Source organism: Garra rufa, chromosome 16, assembly GCF_049309525.1.
Source record: "Garra rufa chromosome 16, GarRuf1.0, whole genome shotgun sequence".
Taxonomy (NCBI): domain Eukaryota; kingdom Metazoa; phylum Chordata; class Actinopteri; order Cypriniformes; family Cyprinidae; genus Garra; species Garra rufa.
The window spans coordinates 36,625,804-36,641,090 of record NC_133376.1 but is presented as its reverse complement, the minus strand read 5'-3'; the positions used below and the strand labels follow the sequence as shown (position 1 = coordinate 36,641,090).

The window sequence follows — 15,287 nt, the reverse complement described above, 5'->3', positions numbered from 1 at the left end:
ATACAAAATGCATGTTATTGTTTATTTAGTACTGACCTTAAGATATTTCACATAACAGTTAAAGTTAAACTGCCTGCTGTTCTTCAGAAAAAATCTTTCAGATCCCATAAATTCTTTGGTTTTCCAGCATTTTTGTGTATTTGAACCCTTTCCATCAATGACTATGATTTTAAGATCCATTTTTCACACCAAGGACAACTGAGGGACTCATATGCAACTATTACAGAAGGTTTAAACACTCACTGATGCTCTAGAAGGAAAAACAACGCATTAAGAGCTAAGGGGGGAAAACGTTTTAAATTTGAAGATCAGGGTAAATTTTATTTATTTTGTCTTCTTAGAAACATGCAACTATTTCCTGTAGCCTCTGAAGGGCAGTATTAAATGAAAAAAAAAAAAAATGATACTTGGGCAAAATGAGGAATTTGTACACCTCTCTATTCTGTTCAAAAGTTTTCACCCCCAGCTCTTAATGCATTGTGTTTCCTTCTGGAGCATCAGTGAGCGTTTGAACCTTCTGTAATAGTTGCACATGAGTCCCTCAGTTGTCCTCAGTGTGAAAAGATGGATGTCAAAAGGGTTCAAACAGACAAAAATGCTGGAAACCCAAAGAATTTATGGGACCTGAAAGATTTTTCTGAAGAACAGCGGGCAGCTTGAACAACTATCACTAAATGAAAACACACAGCCGTGGATCATTCAGGTAACAACACAGTATTAAGAATCAAGGGGTCATTTATTATAAATTCAACTACTATTTTCTCTTATTGACATTGCAAACAACTTTTATTTAAAATATCTTATTTAAGTCAGTACTAAATAAACAATAACATGCATTTTGTATGATCCTCCTTATTTTAGTAAAATAATTAACATTTTGCAGATTCTGAAAGGGGGATGTAAACTGTTGACCTCAACTGTAGATTGAAATCACGAGTTGTCATGGTAGTCTTTAGCAAACTAATATTAAAAAGTGTTGTTTTATAAAAATCATTCATGCTATGCAGAATTTCTTGTAGATGTGTGCGGATATAATAACTAGTTCACCAAAATGTTGTTTAGAAAAGTCCCTAAACCTACCGCCACAGGAAAATAACATTTCTTTATATATTAAAAATAATAATAAGTCACAAAAATTGTATAAAATATCTAATTGTCAATGTGAGGAAGACCTTTTTTGCCAACTGTTCCGTGTTCAGACTTCTCTTCCTGGATTTCTTACTCAGGGAAATGTTAATTCTTGTCTTCTGATGGCTTAGAAAAGATGACTTTCTTTCCCATGCCGAAAGAATCCCTTCGAACAGCAGAAGTACGGCTAGTCAGTAAATGTCAACCGGTGGTTTTGAGGTTGTCATAGAAACGACCAGTTCCCCTTGGAGAAGCTCGTCTTTGTCCTCCGATACAATAAAGTCCCTCACGGTTCATTAGATGTCAGGCGATCTGTGCACATGGCGTATATGAGCGTGCATAAGACAAAATTCGGTATAAACACGGTCTGTAGAGAAGTATAAAATCTAATATTCAGTGTTAGTTCATGCATTCACTCTCTCTCTCTCTCTCTCTCTGTGTGAAATGGGAGCTTGATCCTGTGGAAGAGAGCGCAGTCAGTGCCAGTGTACAGTGTGTTTGGCTGTCTGTACCAGACGTGGTGCAGCATCCAGTGCTTCTGTGTGACTGCTCTCACAGGTCAAAGGTCAGGCTCATACAGGCCTGCTGTATGGGTAATGGTTTCTGTCCGTGTCTGCGATCTGAAGGCTGGGTTTGCGTTCGCTGTCTTCGTTTTCAGCATTTTCTACATCCTGGCAACGAGGGGGGCGCTCTTTGAAGAAGTCAGAGACGTATCGCACCTGTGATGGAAATGAAAAGGTCTTAATGCAACTTGCAGATTTGTAGAACACCAAATAATAATAATAATAATAATAATTATTATTATTATTATTATTATATAAAATTATTTTTTACATATCGATTATATTTTAAAATGATTTATTATTTATTAAATAAATATATCATTATATTTATTTAACCTTTAACCAGGAAAAAAAAAACTATTTATATAGTATAAACACTTTATTTTTATCATTATTTATTTTATATTTTTTAAAATAAATATATTTTTAATTATACAATTTATAATAAATATATACACACACACACACACACTCATTTATTATTATGTTTGTTATTTATTAAATAATATATTTATTTACCTTTTAACCAGGAAAATAATAAAATAACAATATATAAAGACATATATTGTATACTTTATTTATTATATTTCCGACATTTAAGTATATTATATATACACACTTTATTTTATCAGTTTATTTTTTTATTTATCATGTTATTTATAACATTATTTATCATTTATCACTCTTTTTTTATTTAAACACAAAAATAAAAACTCTTGAATTCTCTTTTGTAGTTTAAAAGTTAGGCAGTACAAGTAGTTTCACAAAAATATGACTAAACAAATTAAAGTGAAAATGATTTCAATTTTTTTTTTAATATAAAAGAGGATGTTTCCAGTATATTTAGGATCATTATGATTTTTACATGTTGACTGTATGATAAAAAAAAAACAATATTATAATTAATGGCGTTTAATTTCCAGTGGTTGATGGATTTCCTATGAATTTAATAAACAAATAAATAAATATTATATATGTTTTTTATTCATTTTTTTTTTTTTATAAACATTGTTGCCTAAAATGTTTGGCCTATTGGTTATGACAGCAATATTGATAACAACAATTATTATTTCTTACTATAAACATTACATTTAATTTATTAAATATTTATTATACATTTAAGTTATTATAATATATTATTAGAATATATTAATATTCATCATATTTATTATTATTATACTATTTATAAATATGTTTTTTATTTTTTCATTTTTATTTTCATTTAAGCATTTTACTGTTACATTTCCTTGTAAGTTTTATTTTGATTTAGCCTTACTTTTATTCATTTTTTATTTTGGTACTTCAATTTTTACTTATTTTATTTCAGCTAGTTGCCAAAATAACATCTGTAATTTTCACCTTTTTTCACTTTTTAGTTTTTCGTCTAATTCATCAACTTTATTTTTTAGATTTTGACTGTATAGTTTTAAAAACTTTTACCAATTAAATTAACACTTTGTTACAATTGAAAGAGTTTAATTTCAGGATTCCTGGTGAAAGAATACTTTAATAAATAGTAAATATATATATGAACTATCCCTTTAACTGCTTAAATTTTTTTTTCTCCGCCAAAATTCTTTTCAATTATTTTATTGTGGAGAAAAAAAGCTAAATGAGTGCATAACTTATTTATATACTTACATATTAATTCCTTTATCAGTATTATTTTGTTTCATTTGGGCTTAATTGTGTACAGAATTTTGCAAACAGGATATGCAAACTATCAGTTTATAATTTGTTCTTTTGGTTTTAAGGTGAAATATGACATTGGACATTAGATTTCATGAGATTGACCCCACTCACCGTCAGGACTGCGACCAGCGCCCCTTGCAGGAGACCCACGACCACGTCGCTCCAGTGGTGCTTGTAGTCAGACACACGTGTGTATCCCACATAAATGGCAAAGGCCACCAGGAAGAACTGTATCGTGGGCCGGAGGAGGCGGGCCCACTTGGATGCCATACGTGCCTGAACATACAGCTAGAGGAAAAACAACAACGGATTACACAAGACTTGAAAAATAGAACATGCAAAGAAAATGGAAAATCAATCTTGAGGGCTCAATAGCAGTAAAATCAATACAAGTCATTGCAATGCTTTAAAAGCTACGGGAAAGCACCTTGTGTGGATATTGACAAATACTTGACAAATACAGACATGTCTAAACATGAGCGAAGCAACCAGAAAATTATGTAAACTTTAACCAAAAATAAACAAAAACAAAAAAAAACAATGATGTGAAGAGAAAACATCATGCAGGTTTGAAATAACATGAGGGTGAGTAACTGATAACATCAGCTATAATTATTAGGTGTACTGTCCCTTTAAGCACCACATACTGTCTTGATTTAAAGCTGGAGACATGTTTAAGGTGGTAGTTTATTGTCTCCGTGGTGTTTCCTGTTGCTCTTAGAGCTTTCCTTTATCTGTCTACACAAGTCTTCTGTGTCAGCATGATTGCAGGAGAGGAAGACAACTGTGACAACTCACCGCCAGAAACAACATGCAGTACATCCCGAAGGAGGAGTGACCGGAGTAGAACGACAGCCTGGCGCAACACAATCCACGGAGGAAGGGCGAATCGGACAGATACAAGACAACAATTCAAGGAGAAAAGGAAAAAGAATCATTTTCACAGTCCACAGATCATTCTGAATGACACATTTATGGGATGACACTTTCAAATTATGGTTTCGAAATGTAATCTGTGCTAAAAGATTTATCACAAGTTCATACTGGCCTTCAAGTGCACTTTGTAATGATGTCCGATGATGTACATTAGTAATATGCATTGTTAAGAACTTAATTTGGACAACTTTAAAGGTGATTTTCTCAGTATTTTGATGTTTTTGCAACCTCAGATTCCAGATTTTCAAATAGATGCATCTCGGCCAAATATTGTCCTATCCTAACAAACCATACATCAATAGAAAGCATTGAAAGATTATTTATTGAGCTTTCATATGATGTATACATCTCAGTTTTGTCAAATTTAACCTTATGACTGGTTTTGTGGTTCAGGGTCACATATGTCATGCTCCCTTATTCTATATATGAAAACAAGCTTTTTATTTTACAAATTTTACATTAATATATATTTATTGCGTAATGACAACAATTGAAAACAGCGATTCTTGGTAAAAAAACAAGTCGACAAAATCAGATTCAGAATTTTCAGAATTGAACAAAATATACAGACGTTTGAACATTTGTTATTTTAGTACTATTTATTTACTATTATATTATTTATTAATATTTCATAGCATTTTTTATTACAATTTAATTGAATTAAAGTACATGTTTTATTATATTTCTTATGTGCTTGACATTTTTATTTTTAATATAACATTATTGTTAAAGTTCTTTTTGAACTTTTAAAAAACCTTTTTCTGAATTAAAATGCCCAAATACACACTATTTTACTCATTGTACAATTATGTGCTCAGAGATTTTCTCCCTATTTTTTAAATATATATCATAAACATATTTATTTATTTTAAAATAATGTGTAATGACAACAACTGAAAACAGAATGTCAGCAAAACCAGATTCAGAATTTTCACAACTTACAAAATGTACAGACTCTGAACATTCGAACAGTGTTATTTTAGTACCATTTATGTACTATTATAGTATTTATTAATATTTTTTAGCATTTATTTTTATATTTTTTATTTAAATTTAATTTATTTAAAGCACACATTATTACATTTCTTACATTCTTGTCACTTTTATTATTTTTTTTAAATACTTATATTAAACCTTATGTTTATTTCAACTAGTTTCTGCTTCAACTTGTTTTATTTCAGTTAGACACCAAAATAAAATTTCTAGTTTTCGTTCAAAATTTTAGGTTTTTCATCTATTATTGTCAAGTTTTCTTTTGAACTTTTTAAAATACTTTTTCTGAATTAAAATGCCCAAATACATACTATTTTACATTTGTAAAATTAGTGTTTTAAAATACTTTTAAATGATAGAAATTGAAAACAGTGTTTCTTGGTTAAAACAAACAAGTCAACTGAAAATAAGATTGACAATTTAACAAAATTTACAGACATACAATTACAAGTTAAAAGGTCTACATTTGTTATTTTAGTACAAGCTTTATTAATTTATTCAAGTTTTATTCTTTTTTTAAATGCTAATATTAAACCTATTTTTATTTCAATTTTAGTCATTTCTGTGCTTCAACTTATTTTATTTCAGTTAGAGGTCAAAATAACATTTTGATCTAATATTTATGTATTATTTCAGTTTTACTTCAGTTACCAAAAACTATTTATTATAGTTTTAGTTTTAGTTAAAAAAACACTGTGTATTAATCATAAATACTAAATTAATATTTAATTGTATATTAAAATTAACATGTATAAATTTAATTATAATTTCTCAATTATTTTAAATATGAATTTTTATTTTTCTCCCTAATTGCCTATACAGGACTCAAATATTTCCTTACTGATGTAAACTGACTCTGACCACAGGTCATGCTTTCTAGTGCATGCACAATCAAATCTATTATTATTTCAGGTCTCTTGAGGACATGTGGCATTTGAGAACATGACTGAGACCTTTGCACTGCAAAGGTCAAACCCTAAGAAAGCTCAAATGTACTGGACAAACAGGAAGCGAAACAACAGGTGACAAATATAAACAAATACAGGAAGTGAGGTTAGCCGTTTACGACCTCTGACCTCGACCCTTCCCGACTCGTTTCTGTACCTGGATTCGGTCACGTTGCGAGCGTGTCCCGTGCAGTTTATCTCCAGCATGTAGCCCTCACACACTTTAGGAGCGCACACCGCCATGAAGTTGGGCCGCAAGCGTCCGATGGTGTACTTGGCCATATCGGTCAGTGACTGGCTCACACATGCGCCGAACAGAAACGTCCCCACCACTTTATAGAGCGCCGCAGCGTACTGGTTAAAGTCTGAATTGGAGTAGAGACGTTTGGTGTAGACCAAGTAGGCCTCTCCTGAAGTGATCTGCAAGTGAGAATATTAAAAGTATTAAAGATTCAAAAAAGCTCACTTCCAGAACAATTTACAGTTAATTATTCACCCCTTGTCATCCAAGATGTTAATGTGTTTCTTATTCTTATATGCAATTCACAATGCTTTTTTGAATTAATAGTTCAAACAAAAGAGTAATTCTGTGGTTATTTAGTCACATTAATGTCGTTTAAAATCTGTATGACCTACTTTCTTTCAAGTTTGGTACATAAAAGTAGTTCCTATTGAATTGCACACTACATTGTAACTCTTCTGAATTCATACAACAGCTTTGTGTGAGGAATAAAGAGAAATTAATTTTTTTTTTTTTTTTTGAAAATGATAAGATTTAAAATAAGATTTACTGCAAATGAATCACTTTTTTTTGGTCTTCTAGACTACTTTTATAGCACATTTTCGTCCTTTTTAGAGATTCAAAGTCACTATCCACTTGCTTCAACGAGCTACTGAAATAAGCTGCTCTGTGAAACAGCCAATCAGAGCAGAGCTCATCATTATTATTCATGAACCTTCCAAATAAGGTAATAACAGACCATTTCATTCTAGGGACAAATTCTAGGGTTGCAAATGGACTTGTAAAACCATTTCTGGAGAATCTTTGCCCTTATCTAACCTTCTATGTAGATATTGTATTATTAATGCATTCTATGGCACCTTTTATCTAACAAATACAATTAATATAATAGAAGTCTACTATATGGAGATAAATCCTGAAATGTTTTTCTCAAAAAAATATTTCTTTACAGTTGAAGAAAGAAAGACATGAACATCTTGTATGACAAGAGAATGAGTGAACTTCTCCTTTAACCCCAAGTATGAGTAATACACGTTTAAAAATAAAATGGTCTTTACTAGCAACTATGGCTCTATTAATAAACATTAATATTCATGTATGGAATCTTTCCATTTTACAAAAGATTCCTCATACTCTAAAAAAATAAAGGTTCTTTATTGGCATAGATGATTCCATAAAGATTCTTGAACATTTATGGAATCTTTCCATTGCACAAAATGTTCTTTATAATGGAAATTCTTCTGATAATTAAAATGATCTTCACACTAAGAAAAAATGGTTCTTTTAACTTTTAACTGATCACAAAAAGGTTCTTTGGGGAACCAAAAATGGTTCATATGGTTCAGTGAGATTTTTAAATGTTTTTTTAAATAAGTCTCTTTTGCTTACCAAGCCTGCATTTATTTGATTCAAAATACCATAATAATATTGCTTAATATTTTTAATATTTAACTGCTTTTTATTTGAATATATTTCAAAATGCAATTTATTCCTGTTATCAAATTTGAATCATTACTACAGTCTTCAGTGTCACATGATCCTTTAGAAATAATTCTAATATGCTGATTTGCTGTTCAAGAAACATTTATCATCATCATCATTATTATTATTATTATCAATATTTTAAACTGTTGAATTTTTTTTTTTTTTTTTTTTCAGGATTCGTTGATGACTAGAAAGGTCCAAAGATCAGCATTTACCTGAAATAAAAAGCTTTTTGGCCAAGAAATTATAGAAATTAATACTTTTATTTAGCAAGGATGTTTTAAATTGATATTGAGTGGAAGTGCTTATAAAGACATGTATAATGTTGCAAAAGATTTCTTTCTCAGATAAATGCTGTTCTTCTGAACTTTCTATTCAACAAAGAAATCTGAAAAAATTGTACCCAGCTGTTTTCAACATAATAATAATTAATGTTTTTTTTTAGAAGCAAATCAGAATATTAGAATGATTTCTGAAGGATCATGTGACACTGAAGACTGGAGTAATGATGCTGAAAAATCAGCTTTGAAATCACAGAAATAAATTACATTTTAAAATATATTCAAATAGAAATCAGTCATTTTAAATAGTAAAAATATTTCAAAAATGTACTGTTTTTGCTGTACTTTTAATCAAATAAATGCACGCTTGGTGAGCAGAAGAAGAAAAAATCTTCTGACTGTCATCACAGCAAAAAAAAAACGCTTTTAAACACTTAATAGTCACGCAACAATAAATATAGGCACACTGCAATAGTTTGTACATTTCAATTCCTTTAATTTCTTATGCACCTATATTTTATGTAACACCTTTTAATTACCATTGTGAACCAAACGTGTTACATAAACTGGTCTCGCCTTAAGACTCAGTACTGCGAGTAAATGACAGTCAGACTATGAGTCTGTGATGTAGATGAGTCATGTTTTGAGTTGAACTCTCACTGACGAACCATGTTGAACTAATTACAATGTTCTTTCTGAAAATGTGGACACAATACCAAACCAACCTGCATGTTTTCGCAACCAAATACGCCACAGAAATGTTGTTTCATAACGGCTGCAACTGGTTTGTTCTCACAAGTAGTTCAACACTGAATCAATTCAGACATTTACAATGCTTTTGAATTAATAGTTCAAACAAAAGAGTAATTCTCTGGTTATTTAGTCACCTTCACGTCATTTCAAATCTGTTTGACCTACTTTCTTTCAGGTTTGGTACATGAAGGTAAAAACGTTACATCTGTCACATTCAACAAAGTAGTTCCTATTGAATTGCATGCTACAGTACATACTAACTTCTGAATTCAAACAACAGCTTTGTCTGAGGAATAAAGAGAATTTTTAGGACTCATGGACTCATATTTTGGTAAGAAACAACAGTTTAAAACATGATCGGGGTGCACATAGTGCGCATGCACAACCAAAAAATGTGCTGTATAAATAAGTATAAATGCATATTAGCATTGTATTTTTTAAGTGTACTATTAAAAAATATTTTTTTTATTTAATACTCACTTTTTATTTTAAATAAAAGTGAAAAAAAATAGACGTTTACCTGATTTTTGGTTTGCAAAATATATCTAAAAAAATAAACAAGTAAAAAAGAAAAAATTAAAATGTAAATATTAGCACTGCTTTTTTAAGTCTACTATAAAATAACAGTATTTTCATTTAATACTCACATTTTTATTTTAAATAAAATGACAAAAATAAACGTTAGCTGATTTTAAGTTTAAAAAAAATGACGAACAATTATATAAAAAATAAACAAGTAAAAATAAAATGTAAATATTAGTATTGTATTTTTAAGTGTACTATAAAATATATATTGTATTTAATTATCACTAATTATTTTAAATAAATGTAAAAAAAACTTTATTTGCATTTTTATTTAATACTTTTTATTTCAAATAAAAGTAAAAAAAAAACTTTATCTGATTTCAGGTTTAAAAATAATGAAAATTCATATAAAAATAAACAACTAAATAAGAAAAAAAGGAATTGTCCATATTAGCATTGCATTTTTTGTACTATAAAATAGTTGTATTTTTATTTGATTCTCACTTAAAACAAACCAGTAAAAATAAAAAAATGTACATATTAGCATTGTATTTTATAAGTGTACTATAAAAAATAGTATTTTTATTTAATTCTCACTTTTTATTTGAAATAAAAGTGACGAAAATAAAATTTGTCAGATTTTTTATTTAATAATTACTTTATTTGATTTTGTATAAATAAATAAATAAATAAATATATATATATATATATATATATATATATATTAATATTAATATATATTAATAATTAATTTATTTTTTTATTTTTTTTTTAATTGATGTTTGCTGATTTTAGGTTTGAAAATGAAGAAAAATTAATATAAAATAAACAAGTAAAAAATAAAAATAAATAAAATGTAAATATTACCATTGTATTACCATTAACAATTTTACTATAAAATAATTGTATTTCAATTTAATACTTTAATTTAATTTAAAAAGTTGTCTGATTTTAGGTTTGAAAATAATGAAAATTAATTTACAAATTAACTAAAGAAAAAAAAAGAAAATACTAACATTAAATACTAGCATTGTATTTTTAATACAAGTGTACTATAAAATAACTGCGTTTTCATTTAACACTCACTTTTTATTTTAAATTAATAGTATTATCACAATTTATTTATCACTGTTATTATTTAAGAAAAACTAAACTATTACTATTATTAATTATTTTATTTTTTAATTATTAATTTGTTTATTTCAAACACAGCTTTTCACTTCATAAGTTGTTAATTGATGTACTGGAGTGGTGTGGATTATTGCAATGTTTTTATCAGCTGTTTGGACTTTCTTTCTGACGGCACCCATTCACTACAGAGGATCCATTAGTGAGCAAGTGATGCAATGCTACATTTTTCTCAATCAGTTTCAATCCACACCTTGGATAGCCTAAGGGTAAGTACATATTGAGCAAATTTGTATTGATCGATGGAGACTCACGATAATGATGGAGCAGGAAATGGTAACGGCCGCCATCATTTTGTGAGAGATGGTGTCTGGTCTGTAGGGGTAACGGATGCTCTCGTCATTGCAGTAAACGCCACGCTGGTACGGCCGGTAGATGATGGTCATTATGATGTACGGCATCGCCACTGAAACACAAACAACAGCGTTATTATTGGCCTCAGATGGCTGGCTGAGTAACACACATCAAAACAAATCATCTAGTGCATGTCTTTTGTTGAACTTTCCATGGGAACAAAAAGAAAAATGCTTTTATAATAGAAAACAGACGACCTGCGAGTTCATCGGTACTTCTGCGATACACCCAGATATGAATATGAATGATTATGACACAGTGTACAACACATCAGAAGGATTCCCACGAGAGACACTGACTAATCATAAACGTCAAACACATGTTCTGTATTCAGCGTCGCTGGATAATCTCCACTTGCCATCCGGATACAGGAAGCCAGGAGTATTATCGACAGGGTCACGGCACCAGATGTCAACTCAACGGATGCCCGCAACAGTATCTTGTAACCAGGAAAACACTGATTTATGTTTCCACTATATCCAACCCCACTATTATTTTTATCTGAAGTCATGAGAACCGGGAGAGGGAGTATTTATAAACCTTATCCTGAATATTCCACACAGCTCTTTTTTCCCCCCATCGGACAACATAGGCATAGATGCCAATCAGATGTATCCCGGACGGACCGTCAAGGGAAAATAGTCTCTGGATATCAAGGCCGAGTGAAATATATTTGCTTCATCTCAGAAGTTCATCAACATAGTTTCTATTCCCAAAGCCACGCTAACTTTCCCAGGATCAGGACCTTGGAGACCACTCAGATATTATATTACTTGGATCGAAACACAAGCACTGAAGCAGATGTACTTCACCGAATGACAGATTCAAAGCGGTCCGAGTCTGAACAAGTTTATAGATGTGCTCCAAAATATGCACCTTAAAAATATTTGGACACTTCAGACACTTAAGAGACTTGAGGAATGTGTGAATGTCGTTGCATTGGATGAATCAAACCAAATGGCGTACGCATATGTTAAAGAAAGAAAAAACATGCACACATTTTAAAGGAAAATGTTTCATATTTTAGACAAACGCGATGCATATATTTACACTACCAGTCAAAAGTTTTTGAACAGTAGGATTTTTAATGTTTTTAAGTCTCTTTTGCTTACCAAGCCTGCATTTATTTGATTCAAAGTACAGCAAACATAGGACATTTTGGAAATATTTTTACAAATTAAAATAATTGTTTTCTATTTGAATATTTTAAAATGCAATTTATTTCTGTGATTTCCAAGTTGTTTTTTTAGCATCATCAGAAATGATTTTAATAGTCTGATTTGCTGCTCAAAAACATTTATTATTATTATTATTATTATTATTATTTTTATTGTTGTTGAAATCATCTGAGTAGAATTTTCCAGGTTTCTTTGATGGATAGAAAGAACAGCATTTATCTGAAACAGAAATCTTTTGTAACATTATAAATGTCTTTATCATCAATTTTGATCAATTTAAAGCATCCTTGCTATATAAATTTATTTATTTCTATAATCCCCCCCCCCAAAAAAAAAAAAACATTATACTGACTGCAAGTGTTTGAATGGTATGATGTTACAAAAGCTTTTTATTTCAGATAAATGCTTATCGTTGGATGTTTATATTCAAAGAATCCTGAAAAAATTCTGAACTGTCTGAATTATTATTAATAATAATAGTAGTAATGATTCTGAAAATGTAGATTTGATCACAAGAATAAATCACATTTTAAAATATTTTCAAATAGAAAGCGGTTATTTTAAATAGTAAAAATATTTTACAATATTACTGCTTTTGCTGTATTTTGGATCAAATAAATGCAGGATTTGTAAGCAGAAGTTATTTAAAAACATGAAAAACCTTACTGTTCAAAAACTTTATGCTTTACATAAGCATGAAAAAAGAATGAGAGAGAAGAAAAAAAGTAAAAAATAAATAAATAAATAAATAAAATAAATTATAATAATAGAGAAAATCACATTATTTTAAAAAATAGCAAAAAAAAAATTATTAATTAATTATTTTTAAATTATTATTTTAAAAAGGCTAAAAATGTCTATAAATAAAAACAGATATATTACAAATAAATACAAATAAAAATAATTAAAGAACATTTAATTAATAAAAAAAACTATTATTACTTAAGTTATTATACGTTATTATAAGTTATAAAAAACAAAAATAATTAAGAAATGTAAAAATGTTTAATTAAAATGCTTTTAATTTCAAGTAAAAAAAAATTATATACACAAAATATTATAACATTTGAGTACAAGCTCTAGGATAATTTGCTTGTAAATGTCACCCGCTTTGATATTTTGCTATCTATTGCAATTAAATTCACAATTAGATGCGTCACTTTCATGATGACTATAATTTGTGTCAGAGAGCATTTTTGGGGTTTTAACAAATGCTCTTTCGGCTTTTATATTTAAAATAATTATTTAAAGGGACAGTTCACCCAAAAATGAAAATCCTGGCATTATTCACCCTGTATGAGTTTCTTTCAGTTGATGGTCCCCACTGACTTCCATAGACTTTTCTATTTTCTTTTTTTGGGCAAACTATACCTTTAAGAAGGATTTAAGCATTTAAGAAGCATTGTTAGGTCAACTCTGCACCCATAATCTATTTCCAGCCGGAAAAAATCCCCATTTTAGTCCCAACACGAAATCCTGGGTTGTGTTGAGTAAGCATGCATTGTTTTCAGGCACAAAGAACACAAGGTTTTTCTTGCACAAAAGGAAATGTCCATAAACCCGGACAGGGCTGTAAAAGGAAGAAAAAAAAAAACCTGGCCTACATTCATAACATTGACACAATGGCTCCAGCAACCACACACATTTTCACAATGAATTCAACTGTAAAGCTGTCTTTTAACAGATGCGAGGAGATGACAATAAGCTCTGGGGGACGTCTGTTGGGAACTCATAAAGAGTCATCAGTTACCGTCAAACTACCGAAGCTACTTACATGCACTACCAGTCAAAAGTTTGTAATAATTAAGATTTTGGCATTTGAAAAAAAAAAAAAAAAAAAAAAAAAGAACAAAAAGAAACATAAATGATTATTATTATTAGCAATGTTGAAAATAGTTTTTTTTTTGCATTTTTGATCAAAAGCATGCTAGGTGATTTCTTTCAAAAATATTTACAAATATGAATTATTAACAGGCTATTAATAGATGAAGAAACTGCACAATAAACAGCATACAAATGAAAAAAAAAACTGCTATTATAAAAGAAAATTCCTGATAACAAATCACTTCCAGGCTTGTATTGTAGAAAGCAGCATAACCTGACTTTCACTGGGAGCGAACATAACATGCTTCCTACGTAGTTTACTAGATTTTGGATCAGAGCCACATTCTGACTCAGACTGATAACATTCAGCTGGGTTATGAAAGGGCTGAACCTTTGGTTTTAGTAACATAACCAATGATTTGAACGTTAAATGTACCTTTATCATCATGTGTTTGAAGGTAAAACTATCCTTTAGGAACATGACCGTCCACTATTTGAGGATATTCAGAGCCTTAAAGATCCACAAAGGCAGGTAAACAGTCTTTATCAGATCTATCTGAATGTCAAGACTGTAAAAGCACACAAAAACAACCTTTAACCTCCTTCTACTCAAGTATTTTCTCTGCCTTCCTTCTTTTGATTATCTGCCTTTCGCACATCTCCCTCTTCTTTCTTGTTTGAAAAGACCGTATCATTAAGTTTTCCTTACTGTAAAAACATTCACGTCACCTGCCTGATATGACAAGTTTAAGAAGATATAGTTCAGGAAACCGGTTTTATTTTAATTTTTTTAATTTATTTCCAAACACTTTGTGTACATTAGGACAGCAGTTAAAGTGACAAAGATGATATAGCACATGTTTATATCATAATCATATAATCATATATCATAGTCTGCAAAATGCAACTATAAGGCATGAAAACATTGAGATATTATAGTTATTAGCATCTGGATTTTCTAAAGCTGCTTTGAAACAATGCAGATTGTGAAAAGACTGTGTTTTACTGCATTTTGAAGAATATTTATCTCTCACTTGGTAAAAGGTAGACCCAATTTGGAAAATGTCAGTGTTTTTCTGTTTTTCAATAAACAATTTTGGTACCATGACATTTTGTAACAAACATTGTATAACAAATATAAAAAAAAGTGGCACAAGGACTTGAGGGAACGCCGATGACTCAGATATTATGTTTTATAT

General features: G+C 29.7%; 1 protein-coding gene across 1 annotated transcript in view; it reads right to left on the bottom strand.

Moving 5' to 3' along the window:
- Positions 1-986: 986 nt before the first annotated feature.
- The window catches only part of LOC141288765 (phospholipid phosphatase 2-like), a 45,548-nt gene continuing 31,247 nt past the window's right edge, over positions 987-15,287 (bottom strand). The window contains exons 2-6 of the mRNA XM_073820934.1: positions 10,987-11,138; positions 6,417-6,679; positions 4,182-4,239; positions 3,495-3,671; positions 987-1,847 (exon numbers count right to left, since the gene is read on the bottom strand). Of these exons, the coding sequence (XP_073677035.1) occupies positions 1,701-1,847; positions 3,495-3,671; positions 4,182-4,239; positions 6,417-6,679; positions 10,987-11,138 (797 nt within the window). The 3' untranslated portion in view covers positions 987-1,700. The remainder of the gene's footprint in view (positions 1,848-3,494; positions 3,672-4,181; positions 4,240-6,416; positions 6,680-10,986; positions 11,139-15,287) is intronic.